At 51.4% G+C, this 17271-nt stretch overlaps 1 protein-coding gene across 1 annotated transcript; it reads right to left on the bottom strand.

Annotated features, from left to right (window-relative positions):
• Positions 1-1775: 1775 nt before the first annotated feature.
• Positions 1776-16941, bottom strand: sncaip (synuclein, alpha interacting protein). Its single transcript, XM_030370903.1, has 13 exons — positions 16808-16941; positions 13496-13596; positions 12685-12757; positions 11076-11614; positions 10720-10885; positions 10330-10556; positions 9419-9598; positions 6490-6603; positions 6278-6403; positions 6021-6190; positions 5522-5593; positions 2847-3607; positions 1776-2665 (listed from the first exon to the last, which is right to left on the bottom strand). Exons 2-12 carry the CDS (start codon positions 13550-13552, stop codon positions 2923-2925), a joined length of 2409 nt encoding a protein of 802 aa, XP_030226763.1. The 5' UTR covers positions 13553-13596; positions 16808-16941; the 3' UTR covers positions 1776-2665; positions 2847-2922.
• Positions 16942-17271: the final 330 nt, after the last annotated feature.

Raw genomic sequence — 17271 nt, 5'->3', positions numbered from 1 at the left:
AGCCCCTCGCTGCTCTCGATTCGAATTATATCACCACCACTCTGGTAGAGACGGGATCTCTCTGCTCCACTTATATCACCACCACTCTGGTAGAGACGGGATCTCTCTGCTCCACTTATATCACCACCACTCTGGTAGAGACGGGATCTCTCTGCTCCACTTCACCGCTTTTTTCCAGGGGAGGATAACAGCATCAAGGAGGTGAAAACCATTATATGTCGGGGCATGTGTAGATTTTCAGTTATGCCGATGGGGAGTCGCAGGGAGCGTGCCGTCACATACGTCACATGTAGTCTTTCTCATTGTTTTTTCTCTAAAGCCTTTAACTGAACAAATGCACAATAAACGGTCAAACTCTTTATGTGAAAAATTATTATTTGGGCCCACACAAAACTTTTGTGTAATCCAAGGCATTTAATGACTGGTATCAGAGAATAATAAATTTCTTACCACTGATTCCTATTCTAATTGTTCTCGCCCAGAGGTCCCATGAGGGGTACACCGGAAGGGGCGTACTTACGAGCTCTGTAGAGTGGCGACCCCACGCCCCTTCCGGTAGAGCCCATGGGGCCTATGAGGTCGAAAAATATGAATGGGTTTCAACGGAGAGAAAGTAATTATCTTCCCAATATTATTGCATGATCATGAATATTAGTCTTGTAGGAGCCTATCATTTTTATTCTATAACGAGATCAATTATTTATGATTATACCACGGTCTGCGGGAATACTAGATTCTGATTGGATGCAGGGTGTGCATTAACTCCTGATATACGGACACCTGGACAAGTAGTTCCGTCAAATTGTCTGTTTACCGTTCTCAATTAATGCGCTAGCTGGCGTATCGTCTCTAAAATAGTAGTAACCATAGCAACGGGAAACAAAACAAAGCTCAGCGGACTATATTACCTCCCGCTACCTCCCGTTCTAAAGCCGTAGCTATGGTCCGTCCTAATTACTGGAGGAGTGAACAACGTTTCCGTTGCATGAGAACCCAACGGGCGTGTAATGGTGGTTCCGGGTATTAGTCGGACCCTCAGGCGTAACCAGGGAAACAAATGTATGTTTTGTGGAAAACTTTATATTCAGATTGTAAAACGCATGAAAATATAAATTAATGGTCTTAATTTGGTCACCGTTGGTAAGTGACCGTGGTATAAGCGGGATAATGCCCTTCGAGGTGTCCATTATCAGGAATTAATGGACTTCGCGGAGGCAACCCATTAATTCCTGATAATGGACACCTCGTCGGGCATTATCCCTTACTTATACTACCAGGAATATTAATATTATCCTATCATGATTATATTATCATACTTATATGATAATTTTATTAGGCGAGTGCTGCATGCAGCACCCAACTCTTGTTCTTCTTGATGCTAACGGAGTTGGCACTGTCCAGTCCAAATCAAACGGAGGACCATTCATTCCACCCTTACATCTGACAGAATGTTATCAATTTTCTAACGTCTAATATTAACAGCTTATTAGAAAATAGAAACCAGAAGACTTCTGAGAACTATGAGCGGTTGTCTACACGGGATTACTAAATACAACCGTCTGAAGACCGATTGCTCTGATTGGACAGCAAGCACAGGTAGCACCCGATAGGTCGGGGGGGTCGGGCTGCTTTAGACATAATGTAGATGGGGGATAAGATCCATTAGTTCACCTTAATAACAGCTACTAATTCAATCCAGCCTCACTAATATAAAAAAAGTACTTCCTCACGCCAACAACTCTCCAGAGATCATAAGGAGAATAACTGAAAGTGGATTACTAGGTATCAAAAGACTATTTTATTTATATACACACCGGCACACATATATACATGTCAAAGTGCCCGAGACATTGGCTGTGCGTGAATTTAACTACATCTAAAACCCAAAAGTGTAACATGTGTGCATGATCAACCATAAATATTAGAAAGCGCTTAATACCGTAGTGTTTAGAAAAAATCCTCAGTAGGCCAGTAATACTGTAACCATGGTAACCAAACATTAACTTTACCTTGAAAGAAAGTCAAACAGTGATATAATACGACAGTAAATACAAGTTAAAAGTGTTCATCAAAATACTGCAGCGGAGAGAGGTTGATTCAACCAAAGAGGAGGTCCTCTTCAGACCCTGGTCCTGGTCCTGGTCCTCAGGGTCTGGTCCTGGTCCTCGGGGTCTGGTCCTCAGGGTCTGGTCTGGTCCTCAGGGTCTGGTCCTGGTCCTCAGGGCCTGGTCCTCAGGGTCTGGTCCTGGTCCTCGGGGTCTGGTCCTCAGGGTCTGGTCCTGGTCCTCAGGGTCTGGTCCTCAGGGTCTGGTCCTGGTCCTCAGGGTCTGGTCCTCAGGGTCTGGTCCTCAGGGTCTGGTCCTCAGGGTCTGGTCCTGGTCCTCAGGGTCTGGTCCTCAGGGTCTGGTCTTGTCCCCAGGGTCTGGTCCTCAGGGTCTGGTCTTCTGGTCTTCAGGGTCTGGTCTTCAGGGTCCTGGTCTTCAGGGTCTGGTCTTCAGGGTCTGGTCTTCAGGGTCTGGTCTTCAGGGTCTGGTCCTGGTCTTCAGGGTCTGGTCCTGTTCTTCAGGGTCTGGTCTGGTCTTCAGGGTCTGGTCCTGGTCCTCAGGGTCTGGTCCTGGTCCTCAGGGTCTGGTCCTGGTCCTCAGGGTCTGGTCTTCAGGGTCTGGTCTGGTCTTCAGGGTCTGGTCTTCAGGGTCTGGTCTTCAGGGTCTGGTCATCAGGGTCTGGTCATCAGGGTCTGGTCATCAGGGTCTGGTCTTCAGGGTCTGGTCCTGGTCTTCAGGGTCTGGTCTGGTCTTCAGGGTCTGGTCTGGTCTTCAGGGTCTGGTCCTGGTCCTCAGGGTCTGGTCTTCAGGGTCTGGTCTTCAGGGTCTGGTCTTCAGGGTGAGCAAGCGAGAGAGAGACCAGCAGGGAGGTTAAAGGTCAAACGTTGCTGGTTTTCGTCTTAGCCTTGCCTCCTCCAGAGGGACCGGCTTTGATCTCAGACTTCCTGCCCGGTGAGCCTGGACAGGAAGTGGAGTGTCTAGCTCCTGATTGGCTAGAGCTGTTGTTGTTGTGGTTGTTGATGTTCCCGCTCAGAGTCTCCATGATGGACCTGAAGGCTCCGAACGGCCGCTTGCCCTCCGACCCGCCCGTAGGAGTCCTCTCTTTCCCATGATGCACCTTGGCGGCCCCTGGCTCCTGGGGGGCGGGGCTCTCGTGGAAGGTGACCCGGAGCTTCAGGCTGTGGGGGGGCTTGCGGCGCGAGGACGGCGACTTCAGAGCGCTCTTGGGGCTGGTGGCCTTCTGGTCCGGGTCGGCCTCCGGGGGGGAGGGGCCAGGGGCCCGCCGCCCGGGGTCCCCTTCCGCCAGCGGCAGGTGGCGGGGGGCCCGGCCCTCCTCCGGGGGGTACCCGTCCGAGTCGGACTCGGAGAGCGAGCGCTGCATCAGCTGCTTGAGGCGGGCCAGCTTCAGCTCCCTCCTCTCCACTGGAGGCTCCTTTCCCAGGAGTCCTAGCACCGAGGCGGGAGCCACACCCCCCTGGCGCACCACCCAATGACCTTCCTCTGGAGTCCCCTCCGCCGTCAGCGTCATCTCAGGCCACGCCCCCAGCGAGGGCTGATGGGAACTGTAGTGCACAGAGGGAGAGAAACGTTTTGGTTATTTATGGGGTGCGTTGTTGTATTGTTACCTAGGAGATGTGGTTACCAAGGAGATGTGCTGTGATCTAGGGGATGTGGCTACCAAGGAGACGTGGTTACCTAGGAGATGTGGTTACCTAGGAGATATGGTTTAGGGCTGCAACAACGAATCAATAAAAATCGATAAAAATCGATTACTAAATGCATTGGCAACGAATTTGGTCGTCGATTCGTTGTGTCGCGCGATTAATAAGTTACTCATAGGCGCAGCACTGTTTACAGCCAGCCGCCGACAGGATGGTTCACGGTTCATGCACGCCCACAGCGAGCTTTAGGGTGCACTTACACTAGGCCATCTGGCCGTGGCCGTTGGCCGTCGCAACTGTGGCCTGGCCACGGTAGGCTCTTGTACATACGTCATCACGTCGTAACACATCATCACCAAGCGTCCGCTGCATGGACCATAATAAAGTCTGCCGCCAGTCAGAGTTTTAACAACAATGGACAACACAGAGAACACACCAACAGTTGAACCGCTTGACGCCATGTTTACCGTTTAATGGGAAAGAAGGCTTGTCGCCTTTATTATGTCCGTGGTCGTCACATGGACTTTACGTCATCCAGCTCAGGTTGCGTAGCGCGGGTCGGCTCATTAGCATCTGTACCGTAGCGGCCCGTACCGTAGCAGCACACCTCTCCCAAGTGGCCAAATTGGCCTGGCCTGGCCAGACTGGCCACACTCACACTGGCAGATTTGAGCACGGTTAGGTGGGAAAACGGCCACGGCCAGATGGCCTAGTGTGAGCGACCACAGCTTGTATTTTGGTCATATCTTAAAACTGGACTATAGGCCTACATAAAAGTGTTGTACCTTCACTGTCTTTGGGTTAAAAAAACTCCTTCAACTCAGTATCCGTCTAGTCCAACCGAAAACTGTCAGCTGCTGCTGCTGCTGCTGCAGACGGTGTGCAGACGGGCTTGAAGTCGGCACCGTGTGCATCAACAGTCATTCAAAGCAGCGGCAGTAATCACACAACCGGACGGTGTAGAAAGTCCCGTCAGTTAAAAATAGTAATGCAGTTTTTGAATCCATGTTAAAATCGGCAGGATATAGAGCTAGTTAACTTAAAAAAAAAAACTGAGCAATGGTCACAAACAGTGTCAAATCTGATGCGTTCAGGTCGGCTCAGTAATATGATTGATGCGTTCAAATGCAACAGAAAATAAATTATAATAATTGAGATTTTGGTGAAAACTTGTTTTCCCAGTAATACAAAATATAGTAAAGATAGAATTATGACCTTTAATGTCCTATCTTGAACTATCATCATCTTATCAGCAATTAAAGCAATATTACAAGTTCTATTTCAAGGAGTCTTGAAAATGGTATCAATAGGTTTGACCGGTTAACCATGGACATCCCTTCATATAAAAGTATATCATACATTGTATGTTTTTTTTTGTGTTATGCCAGTTATGTTTTTTTAATATTTTTATTATTTAATATTACTTTTAATAGTTCCGGGACGTTGGAGCAATAACCTGGTGTTTTTACACTTCAGTCTGCACTGTGAATTTGAAGTAATGTTCCGTTTTTGAATAAAGATGCGGCAATTCCAATTTTTTTATTATTTTTTCTATCCGATTCATCGATTAATCGAAAAAATAATCGACAGATCAATCGATTATTAAAATAATCGCTAGTTGCAGCCCTAATGTGGTTACCTTGGAGATGTGGTTACCTAGGAGATGTGCTGTGATCTAGGAGATGTGGTTACCAAGGAGACGTGGTTACCTAGGAGATGTGGTAACCTAGGAGATGTGGTTACCAAGGGAATGTGCTGTGATCTAGGTGATGTGGTTACCTAGGAGATGTGGGGTTGCTTAGGAGATCTGGTTACCTTGGAGACGATGTGTTTGGATCTAGTATTCTCTGCATTTGGTTCTGCAGCGCCAATCGCTCTGAGGCCTGTCTGTGACAACACACAGAATACACCGTCAGCCCGTAAAAAGGCCTGTAGAATACACCGTCAGCCCGTAACCAGGCCTGTAGAATACACCGTCAGCCCGTAACCAGGCCTGTAGAATACACCGTCACCCTGTAAACAGGCCTGTAGAATACACCGTCAGCCCGTAACCAGGCCTGTAGAATACACCGTCATCCCGTAAACAGGCCTGTAGAATACACCGTCACCCTGTAAACAGGCCTGTAGAATACACCGTCACCCCGTAAACAGGCCTGTAGAATACACCGTCACCCTGTAAACAGGCCTGTAGAATACACCGTCATCCCGTAAACAGGCCTGTAGAATACACCGTCACCCCGTATAAAGGTTTCTAGAATACATTGTCAGAAGTGATTAATGGCTGGTTCTAGTAATTGGTTGATTGGCGACTCACTCATTAAGCTGCTTCGTGAGTTTGACCACCTGGGAGGCCAAGGACATGCAGGTTTCCACGACGACCAGGTAACGTGCGCAGGTGGTGTGTCCCTGTCGTTCGGCGCACTGGGAGGGCCGCTCCCCCTGCAGGTTCAGCACCGTCACGTTGGAGCCGTACTCCACAAGTGTCTGGAGAGACATCACCGTTAGCCACCTGGAGCCTCACCTGGAGCCTCACCTGGAGCCTGGGCTGTGTCTCTGTGTGTGAGTGCGTACCTGGAGGCAGGTGAGGTGTCCGTGCTGGGCCGCTATGTGGACCGCAGTGTTCCCCTGCTGGTCGACCTCGTCCAGAGAGATGGCCTGCTCCTGCATGAACTGCAGTAACCATAGCAACACCTTTTCCTGTAGCACACACACACAACACCTTCAGGTACATGGCGCAGTCTAACCTGTGGCCATGTGTACGGTAAGGCCGCCGTGATAGAGACCTGTCCGTGGCGGCCAGCGTAGTGGATCAGGCTGGGGTGGTCCCGACTGCAGCTCAGCTCGGCTATCGCCTCCGTCTCACTCACCATCCATCTCACACACTCCAAGTGGCCATGCTACACACACACACACACACACACACACACACACACACACACACACACACACACACACACACACACACACACACACACACACACACACACACACACGTTACATGATGTCCCTGCAGAGGGCAGCACAACCTTTGTCGAAACAACGACAGGTTCAGACGGTCACCAAACCAAGGGACCGAGAACTGAGTACATCTGTGTGTTAATGTCCTGGACTTCTCCTGACTGGAGCACCTTAGAGCCTCCTGGAGCACCTTAGAGCCTCCTGGAGGACCTTAGAGCCTCCTGACTGGAGCACCTTAGAGCCTCCTGGAGCACCTCAGAGCCTCCTGGAGCACCTTAAGAGCCTCCTGGAGCACCTTAGAGCCTCCTGACTGGAGCACCTTAGAGCCTCCTGACTGGAGCACCGTAGAGCCTCCTGGAGCACCGTAGAGCCTCCTTAGAGCACCTTAGAGCCTCCTGGAGCACCTTAAAGCCTCCTTAGAGCACCTTAGAGCCTCCTGGAGCCCCTTAGAGCCTCCTGACTGGAGCCCCTTAGAGCCTCCTGACTGGAGCACCTTAGAGCCTCCTGACTGGAGCACCTTAGAGCCTCCTGACTGAAGCACCTTAGAGCCTCCTGGAGCAACTTAGATCCTCCCGGAGCACCTTAGAGCCTCCCGGAGCACCTTAGAGCCTCCCAGAGCACCTTAGAGCCTCCTGACTGAAGCACTTTAGAGCCTCCTGGAGTACCTTAGAGCCTCCTGGAGCACCTTAGAGCCTTCTGACTGGAGCACCTTAGAGCCTCCTGACTGGAGCACCTTAGATCCTCCTGGAGCACCTTAGAGCCTCCTGACTGGAGCACCTTAGAGCCTCCATAGAGCACCATAGAGCCTCCTTAGAGCACCTTAGAGCCTCCTTAGAGCACCTTAGAGCCTCCTGGAGCACCTTAGAGCCTCCTGACTGGAGCACTTTAGAGCCTCCTGACTGGAGCACCTTAGAGCCTCCTGGAGCACCTTAGAGCCTCCTGACTGGAGCACCTTAGAGCCTCCATAGAGCACCATAGAGCCTCCTGACTGGAGCACCTTAGAGCCTCCATAGAGCACCATAGAGCCTCCTTAGAGCACCTTAGAGCCTCCTTAGAGCACCTTAGAGCCTCCTGGAGCACCTTAGAGCCTCCTGACTGGAGCACTTTAGAGCCTCCTGACTGGAGCACCTTAGAGCCTCCTGGAGCACCTTAGAGCCTCCTGACTGGAGCACCTTAGAGCCTCCATAGAGCACCATAGAGCCTCCTTAGAGCACCTTAGAGCCTCCTGGAGCACCTTAGAGCCTCCTGGAGCACCTTAGAGCCTCCTGACTGGAGCACCTTAGAGCCTCCTGACTGGAGCACCGTAGAGCCCCCTGGAGCACCTTAGAGCCTCCTGGAGCACCCTAGAGCCTCCTGACTGGAGCACCTTAGAGCCTCCTGACTGGAGCACCGTAGAGCCTCCTGGAGCACCTTAGAGCCTCCATAGAGCACCATAGAGCCTCCTGGAGCACCTTAGAGCCTCCTGACTGGAGCACCTTAGAGCCTCCTGACTGGAGCACCTTAGAGCCTCCTGACTGGAGCCCCTTAGAGCCTCCTTAGAGCCTCCTGGAGCACCTTAAAGCCTCCTTAGAGCACCTTAGAGCCTCCTGACTGGAGCACCTTAGAGCCTCCTGACTGGAGCCCCTTAGAGCCTCCTTAGAGCACCTTAGAGCCTCCTGGAGCACCTTAAAGCCTCCTGACTGGAGCACCTTAGAGCCTCCTGACTGGAGCACCTTAGAGCCTCCTGACTGGAGCACCTTAGAGCCTCCTGACTGGAGCACCTTAGAGCCTCCTGACTGGAGCACCGTAGAGCCTCCTGGAGCACCTTAGAGCCTCCTGGAGCACCTTAAAGCCTCCTTAGAGCACCTTAGAGCCTCCTGACTGGAGCACCTTAGAGCCTCCTGACTGGAGCCCCTTAGAGCCTCCTTAGAGCACCTTAGAGCCTCCTGGAGCACCTTAAAGCCTCCTGACTGGAGCACCTTAGAGCCTCCTGACTGGAGCACCTTAGAGCCTCCTGACTGGAGCACCTTAGAGCCTCCTGACTGGAGCACCTTAGAGCCTCCTGACTGGAGCACCGTAGAGCCTCCTGGAGCACCTTAGAGCCTCCTGGAGCACCTTAGAGCCTCCTGACTGGAGCACCTTAGAGCCTCCTGACTGGAGCACCTTAGAGCCTCCTGACTGGAGCATCTTAGAGCCTCCTGGAGCACCTTAGAGCCTCCTGACTGGAGCACCTTAGACCCTCCTGACTGGAGCACCTTAGACCCTCCTGACTGGAGCACCTTAGAGCCTCCTGGAGCATCTTAGAGCCTCCTGACTGGAGCACCTTAGAGCCTCCTGACTGGAGCACCTTAGAGCCTCCATAGAGCACCATAGAGCCTCCTGACTGGAGCACCTTAGAGCCTCCTGGAGCATCTTAGAGCCTCCTGTCTGGAGCACCTTAGAGCCTCCTGACTGGAGCACCTTAGAGCCTCCTGACTGAAGCACCTTAGAGCCTCCAGGAGCACCTTAGAGCCTCCTGGAGAACCTTAGAGCCTCCTAGAGCACCTTAGAGCCTCCTGGAGGACCTTAGAGCCTCCTGACTGGAGCACCGTAGGTCATATTTAGTCATTGATTCTGTATGCATTTTTATTCACCACTGATTAAGGTCCGGATTCCAGAGGCAGAATGAGAGCATATTATTGTCACAACAGTCAGGCAGTTAGCCCAGCCCCAGTGACGCTGACCCGAGGGCGTGGTGGTGGAGGAGTGATGCATGGCGTGAGACTGTGGAGGTACCTTCACCCCCAGGCCTGCCGGGGTGAGCTGCTGGGCATTGCGGTCGTTGAGGCCGTCCTCCCCCATCAGTGAGGTGAGGTGCTGCAGGCAGTCCGTGTGGCCCTGGGCCGCCGACAGGTGCAGCAGGTTGTTGCCCTCCTCGTCCAGGATCAACTCCAGGTTATCAGCCGCAAGGTGGGGCTGGGGGGGGAGGAGAGGAAGAGGGGGAGGAGAGGAAGAGGGGGGAGGAGTGGTCACAAGAACTCTCAAATGTTCTCTATAATCCAATTCGTATTTCATACATATTATTTTGACTCAGTACTGACTCAGCAGTGGGGCTCGAACTAATGAAATTTCTCTTCAGAATCCCCAGATTAAGACTGATCCACACTCCACTCTCCACCCTCCACACTCCACTCTCCACCCTCCACCCTCCACTCTCCACTCTCCACCCTCCACCCTCCACTCTCCACTCTCCACTCTCCACCCTCCACCCTCCACCCTCCACACACGGCTTAACCGTTAGTTCAACAGGACGACAGGGTGAGAGAAAGACACTAATTACTAGAAATATCTGAAAAGTCTCAACTGATTTAATGGTGAATGACGATGACATCTTGGATTCATCTGTGAATATAACGTCCCTACTCTCTGGCGAGGTCATGGGGCTCTGGTGAGGTCATGGGGCTCTGGTGAGGTCATGATGCCTCTGGTGAGGTCATGATGCCTCTGAGGTCAAGGGGCCTCTGGTGGTGAGGTCATGGGGCCTCTGGTGGTGAGGTCATGGGGCTCTGGTGATGAGGTCATGGGGCCTCTGGTGAGGTCATGGGGCCTATGGTGAGGTCATGGGGCCTATGGTGAGGTCATGGGGCCTCTGGTGAGGTCATGGGGCCTCTGGTGAGGTCATGTCTCGGTGATGATGTCCTTCTCACCAGCAGGGAGATCTGTCCCTCTCGGATGATGTTGATGATGTTCTGGTTCTTCTTGGTCTCCTCGTCCACCTCCCCCCCCCCTCCTCTGGCCGTGGCCCCCCCAGTGGGGGCCCAGGGCCTGGCAGCAGAGCTCCCGGCGGGGGGGAACAGGAGCCCAGCGCTGCAGGGGGGGTCCAGCCCCACCTTGAGGCCGGTCTCTGGGTACACTCTGGCTGAGAGCAGCTTGTCTGGGGGAGGGAAGGGGAGACATGAGCACAGCAGGACGGGTGTAAAGGGCTAGGGTCAGGGTTAGGGTTAGGGTAACCCTGACCCCTGACCCTGACCCTAACCCTGACCCCTAACCCGGGGGTCTGACCCTAACCCTCACCCTAACCCAGTGTGTGGACTGACCTGGGTCGGAGAAGGAAGACAGGGAGGTGGAGCAGCTGAGCAGCCCGGCAGAGGAGAGCTCTCTTTGGGCCGTGGAGGCTGCGGACAGCCCATGGACCTGGAGGTGGTCTGGATCCATGGACTTGGACTTCTTCAGGTCGGACCACTTGACTGGAGACATGGAGTACTGCACACACACACACGGTAAAATCAACACACACACACACACACATAACGCGCAAATCAAGAATACGGTACAAATATGATGTTCCTTAAATGAATAAAAGAAAAAAAGAAAATAATGAAAAATTGTTTAAACTTGATCCTAAACATTTACCTAAATCGTGATCAAAAGGTGATTAGTTGCACACACACACCTGGTTGTAGCCGGCCAGGCTGAGGGCCTCGTGGTGCAGGCCGGCCCCCGGCCGCCGGGCCCCGTGCTTACGGTCCAGTGTGCCCCCCAGGCCGGAGGGCGGGGGGGCCCGCGGGGCGGGGGGCCGGGGCAGTGTGGAGGCCTGCTGGCTGCTCTTCAGGTACGGGACGTCCAGGATCTCGTCCATGTCCAGGTCGTAGTGCTCCAGCTCCCCCAGCAGGGCGGCGCCCAGGGGCGGGGCCTCTGCACCCCGCCCGCCCGGACCCTCCGAGGAGGGGGCGTGGCCCGGCTTGTCCGGCTCCTCCTTGGTTTCCCCCGGGGCCCCCCCGGGACTGCCGGGGGCCCCAGTGTTCCCGGGGGCCTCGCCGTTCCCGGGGGCCTTCCCCTCGGAGTCGCTGTGGGGGTCCTCCGGCTGGTGCTTCAGGGGGGAGACCCTCTTCACCGGTCTGAACTTGCTGTGGACCTCAGAGAGGCCTGCAGGTTTGACCCCCCCTCCCACGCCATTGGACGGCCCTGAGCGGCTCCAGGTGCCGGGGGGCGCTGTGGGGCAGAGGGGCTCATCCAGATTAGCTTAGCATCCTCCAGGCTAGTTTAGCATCATCCAGGCTAGTTTAGCATCATCCAGGTTATTTTAGCATCATCTAGGTTAGCTTAGCATCATCAAGGTTAGCTTAGCATCCTCCAGGTTAGCTTAGCATCATCCATGTTAGCTTATCATCATCATCCATGTTAGCTTAGCATCATCCAAGCTAGTTTAGCATCCTCCAGGTTAGCTTAGCATCCTCCAGACTAGCTTAGCATCATCAAGATTAGCTTAGCATCATCCAGGTTAGTTTAGCATCCTCTAGGCTAGTTTAGCATCATCAAGGTTATCTTAGCTTCATCTCGGTTAGTTTAGCCTCATCTAGGTTAGCTTAACAAAATCTAGGAGCAGGAGGTGTTTACCAGGAGGGGGGGGAGGGGAGGTGTTTACCAGGAGGGGGGGGGGGGGAGGTGTTTACCAGGAGGGGGGGGGGGAGGTGTTTACCTGGAGGTGGGGGGGGGAGGGGTTACCAGGAGGGAGGAGGTGTTTACCTGGAGGAGGGGGGGGGGGGAGGTGTTTACCAGGAGGGGGGGGGGGGGGTTACCAGGAGGGAGGAGGTGTTTACCTGGAGGTGGGGGGGGGGAGGTGTTTACCAGGAGGGGGGGGGGAGGTGTTTACCTGGAGGTGGGGGGGGGGGGCGTTACCAGGAGGGAGGAGGTGTTTACCTGGAGGTGGGGGGGGGGGTTACCAGGAGGGGGGGGGGGGGGGTTACCAGGAGGGGGGGGGGGGGTTTACCTGGAGGTGGGGGGGGGGGGTTACCAGGAGGGGGGGTTTACCAGGAGGGGGGGGGGGGGGGGTTTACCTGGAGGTGGGGGGGGGGGGTTACCAGGAGGGGGGGGGGGGGTTCACCAGGAGGGGGGGGGGGGGGGGGGGGTTTACCAAGAGGGGGGGGGAGGTGTTTACCTGGAGGTGGGGGGGGGGGGGGGGGGGGGTTACCAGGAGGGGGGAGGTGTTTACCTGGAGGGGGGGGGGGGGGGTTACCAGGAGGGGGGGGGGGGGGGGGGTTTACCAGGGGAGGGGGGGTTACCTGCTCTCTCCTCTCCGAGGACTTCAGATCTCCGGGACAACTCTGGAATGTTCTTGGCGGACGGAACAGAATACTGGGAGCAGAAGAGAGAGCAGTCCGTTCAGACAGGCTGGGGTGAGGTCAAACCAGCCCCGCCGTGGCAGAATTCAACTAGCGAGGAAGCTGATGGACGTGGGCGGAGTTAGGGCAGGGTAAAGAAGACGATTTAATCAATTTTGGATTGATTTCATTTAAATTTTGCAATATCGATTCATAGAGCATGAGATTGATTTTATTCTTTTTTTTTTTTGTTGCCATTATTATTATTATTATTTCACTTTATTAAACAATGCCTTCATGCGATTTGCAGCGATGGAATGTGGCAATTCCTTTCTAATTCCAAAATTACACTCTTGAGATTTGCGACAGTTTTGTTTACAGCTCAAAATTAAACCGTCCAATTTAAAACTTTGCACTTAAAACCTGTTATTTAAGATGAAAATAAAAAAAATAAAGTACATTTGTATTTTGCAACACAGTTGAGCCATTTTCATTATTTAATAGCAGATTGAATCGAAATGAATAGATTCAGAACCGTATGAATCGAAATCAAATCGATTTAGGGAATTAGCCACGATAGCCAGCCCTAGTGTGGGTGTTGTTCTAGAACACGCGTTGCCTTCTGGAACACCGCTAAGCAAACTGTGTGTGGGTAGAAGGTTCTTTGAACAGCTTGTGTTTACATGAAGCTGTTCATATAATGAGTGATTTGTTGATCAGTTATTAATACACTCAGAGTGTTCCTCACATGGGGCCCTGGAGCTGAACTCACCACAGCATCGTCAGAGAAGTCGATCTCATCCAAGTCCAGATATTCAGGAGCTTCCATCGTGATACACCATCATCAGCCAACCACTGCTCTACCTGGAACACCTGGAAATCACAACACATCTACCTGGAAACACCTGGAACCCAACAATAAATCTACCTGGAAACACCTGGAAGGGCTGGGCGATATATCGAATATATGCGATGTACCGCGAGATGTTCTCCAGGGGATGTATAAAATGCCCCTGTCGCGAACATCGAATACAAATTGGCACGTAATCTGTTTCTTTTTGCCGCCGCCGGCATACTCATTGTGCGTTCACACCAAACGCGACGGGGCGACAAAATCCCATATAAAGTGAACGTAGACGCGTATCGGGCGAATTCTTCGCGAGAGAAAACCGGCACCAAGTTTTGATTTGTCGCGCCACACTTTCGCTGTGCAGAGGCGAGCGCGTTCACGAGGATTTGTGGCGCGACAAAGTTGAAATGTATTTTAATTTCTCGTGATGACAGCCAATCAGCGTTCAACAGCGTGGTCACTGAGTGACATGTGTAATGTAAACAGCCAATCAGCGTTCAACCGTCAAACTCAGTGCAGTGCAGTCCGGGGTGAACTGCAGCATGGAGGAGAAAGTGATTGTTGCCGTTTGCGACTCCCGGAGCTCTATATATAATAGTATATAATATAATATAATTGTATAATATCACGGCCAAAAGCTCTGTGCGTCCGACGTCTCTCCCTCTTCCACAAAAGGTAAAGACATGCAATGGCACAAACACACTCACTCCCCCCGCCCGTTGCGAGTCCGCGAGATTCTCATGGACGCGCGTGTGTGACGTAGTCTGGACGGCGCGCTGCTGTAGGTGTGTGTACCTCCGACCGGTGAGTGAGAACAGCGAGAGAGAGAAAAAAGGATGGAAACTGAGGATTTGGTTTTGAAAAAGAATAGCATTGGATCCGTCGTCTGGCAGTGTATATATAATAATTATTATTAACAGTTAATAAATAATTAACGGTTTGAATAAATGCTGTGTTGGTAAATCTAACTTGCTGTGATTTTCCTTTTCTTATGTGCAAGTTCTAAATTGTTCCAATACAAAGCACTAATGAGTTTAAACAATATGTTGTTTCATGTAATCTACATGCAGACTTATATTTCAGGAATACTAGAATTATTACTGACGTAACATTATGCCAGACATGGTTGAATCGAGCATTTATGATGTGCTCTAGAGGAGATTCAAAATATATCGTGATATATAGTGTATCGAGATATAGTAAAAAAATATCGAGATATTCATTTTGGCCCATATCACCCAGCCCTACCTGGAACCAAATAATACATCTACCTGGAAACACCTGGAACCCAACAATACATCTACCTGGAAACCACAACTATACATCTACCTGGAAACACCTTGTAGCAATCAATAACATAATAACGGCCAATAACGTAATAACTGCCAACAATGTAATCGTTTAAATAAAATAAAGCCAATAATGTAAATAAACATACTGCTTTATTCACCAATAATCATAACTTGAATGTTTGTCTGATTATGCTCTAGATTTCTTTAGTTCAAGAACTGCATGGTTGTGCATGTGTGGATAAACATGTGCATTAAATCAGTTTATGATTATTGGTGAATAAAGCAGTATGATTTGATAATATTGAAATGGGGAGCTGCAGACATATAATACTTATGAATTATATTATTATGCCATACTGAAAACTGCAACGCAGAACTTCAAGAAAAAATGATTTTTTTCTTACAAGGCCAGTAACAAAATAACCAGCAAATAACTTAATAAGTTAGTACATTCTTGGCTCAACAACTTTATTTCATTATTTGCAAGTTATTACGTTATTGGCTTTATTAAATTATAATGATTAAGTTATTGGCAGTTATTACGTTATTGGTTGCTACACACCTGGAAACCACACCTATACCTGGAAAGAACCCCCCTACCTGCTCCTTAATGACCTGTCTCTGTACTGGCTAACCCCTACCTGCTCCTTAACGTCCTGTATCTGTACTGGCTAACCCCTACCTGCTCCTTAATGACCTGTCTCTGTACTGTCTAACCCCTACCTGCTCCTTAATGACCTGTCTAACCCCTACCTGCTCCTTAATGACCTGTCTCTGTACTGTCTAACCCCTACCTGCTCCCTAATGACCTGTCTGTACTGTCTAACCCCTACCTGCTCCCTAATGACCTGTCTCTGTACTGTCTAACCCCTACCTACTCCTTAATGACCTGTCTCTGTACTGTCTAACCCTTACCTGCTCCTTAATGACCTGTCTAACCCCTACCTGCTCCTTAATGACCTGTCTCTGTACTGTCTAACCCCTACCTGCTCCTTAACGTCCTGTCTCTGTACTGGCTAACCCCTACCTGCTCCTTAATGACCTGTCTCTGTACTGTCTAACCCCTACCTGCTCCTTAATGACCTGTCTAACCCCTACCTGCTCCTTAATGACCTGTCTCTGTACTGTATAACCCCTACCTGCTCCCTAATGACCTGTCTGTACTGTCTAACCCCTACCTACTCCTTAATGACCTGTCTCTGTACTGTCTAACCCCTACCTGCTCCTTAATGACCTGTCTCTGTACTGTCTAACCCCTACCTGCTCCTTAATGACCTGTCTCTGTACTGTCTAACCCCTACCTGCTCCTTAATGACCTGTCTCTGTACTGTCTAACCCCTACCTGCTCCTTAATGACCTGTCCAACCCCTACATGCGCCTTAATGACCTGTCTCTGTACTGTCTAACCCCTACCTGCTCCCTAATGACCTGTCTCTGTACTGTCTAACCCCTACCTGCTCCTTAATGACCTGTCTCTGTACTGTCTAACCCTTACCTGCTCCTTAATGACCTGTCTATGTACTGTCTAACCCCTACCTGCTCCTTAGCGACCTGTCTCTGTACTGTCTAACCCCTACCTGCTCCTTACTGACCTGTCTCTGTATTCACTGTAGGTCGCTTTAGATTCTGCTTAGTAAATAGATAGTTCTACGACCAGAAAATTACTAGTCAGGCTTACTAGTAACACTACTAGTGACTGTCTCTCCCGTTGGGGGGGGGGGGTCTCCCGGGTTTGGGGGGGGTCTCCCTTTGGGGGACCCGCCGCCAGCCTAGAGATATAAACTCTACAGCTGAACCGAGTGACAACAAGACGGCTAGCTCTCCAGTAGCCTGTTAGCAGCTCAAACACCAGTTTCCAACAGCTCGGGTCTCACCGACAGTAACCAGGTCCCAGTCACCAGGCTACGGTCTGAGTCTAGTAGGTATACGGTAGTAATCCTACCTGAGGAGAGCGGAGGATGAGGTTAGCCAGGTGGGTTAGCCGAGGAGCTGACAGAGGAGCTAACAGACATCCAGCTGTTTTTTTCCCTGTCTTGGAAATCACAAAGGCGGACCGTATATTGCGCAGGCGCAGCTCTGCGCCCTACTGTAACTGAACGTCATTACCGCCCCTACTGTACCGGAGAGTCATTACCGCCCCTACTATACCGGAGAGCCTCGTGCCCACTGCACCATGCACCGTCAGTCAAAGGACGTCAGAAGGCGTGGCTGAAGGATGGGGGAGGTTTCAGAGTCGTAAGTATGGCGACACATTAGTGCCATAATTCACTAATGTGATAAAAGATGCATTCGGGCGTATTATATTATTCCACAAGCGTAGATATTAACTGCGAGCGCGCAAATGATCTCTTGCGTGCGCAAATTACCTCAGCGCGCGCAAAACAGCCTCTCGCTCGCGCAAATTAC

This window comes from Gadus morhua, chromosome 11 (assembly GCF_902167405.1).
Source record: "Gadus morhua chromosome 11, gadMor3.0, whole genome shotgun sequence".
Taxonomy (NCBI): Eukaryota; Metazoa; Chordata; class Actinopteri; order Gadiformes; family Gadidae; genus Gadus; species Gadus morhua.
The sequence above is the reverse complement of the archived record's forward strand: the minus strand, read 5'-3'. Positions and strand labels throughout refer to the sequence as shown.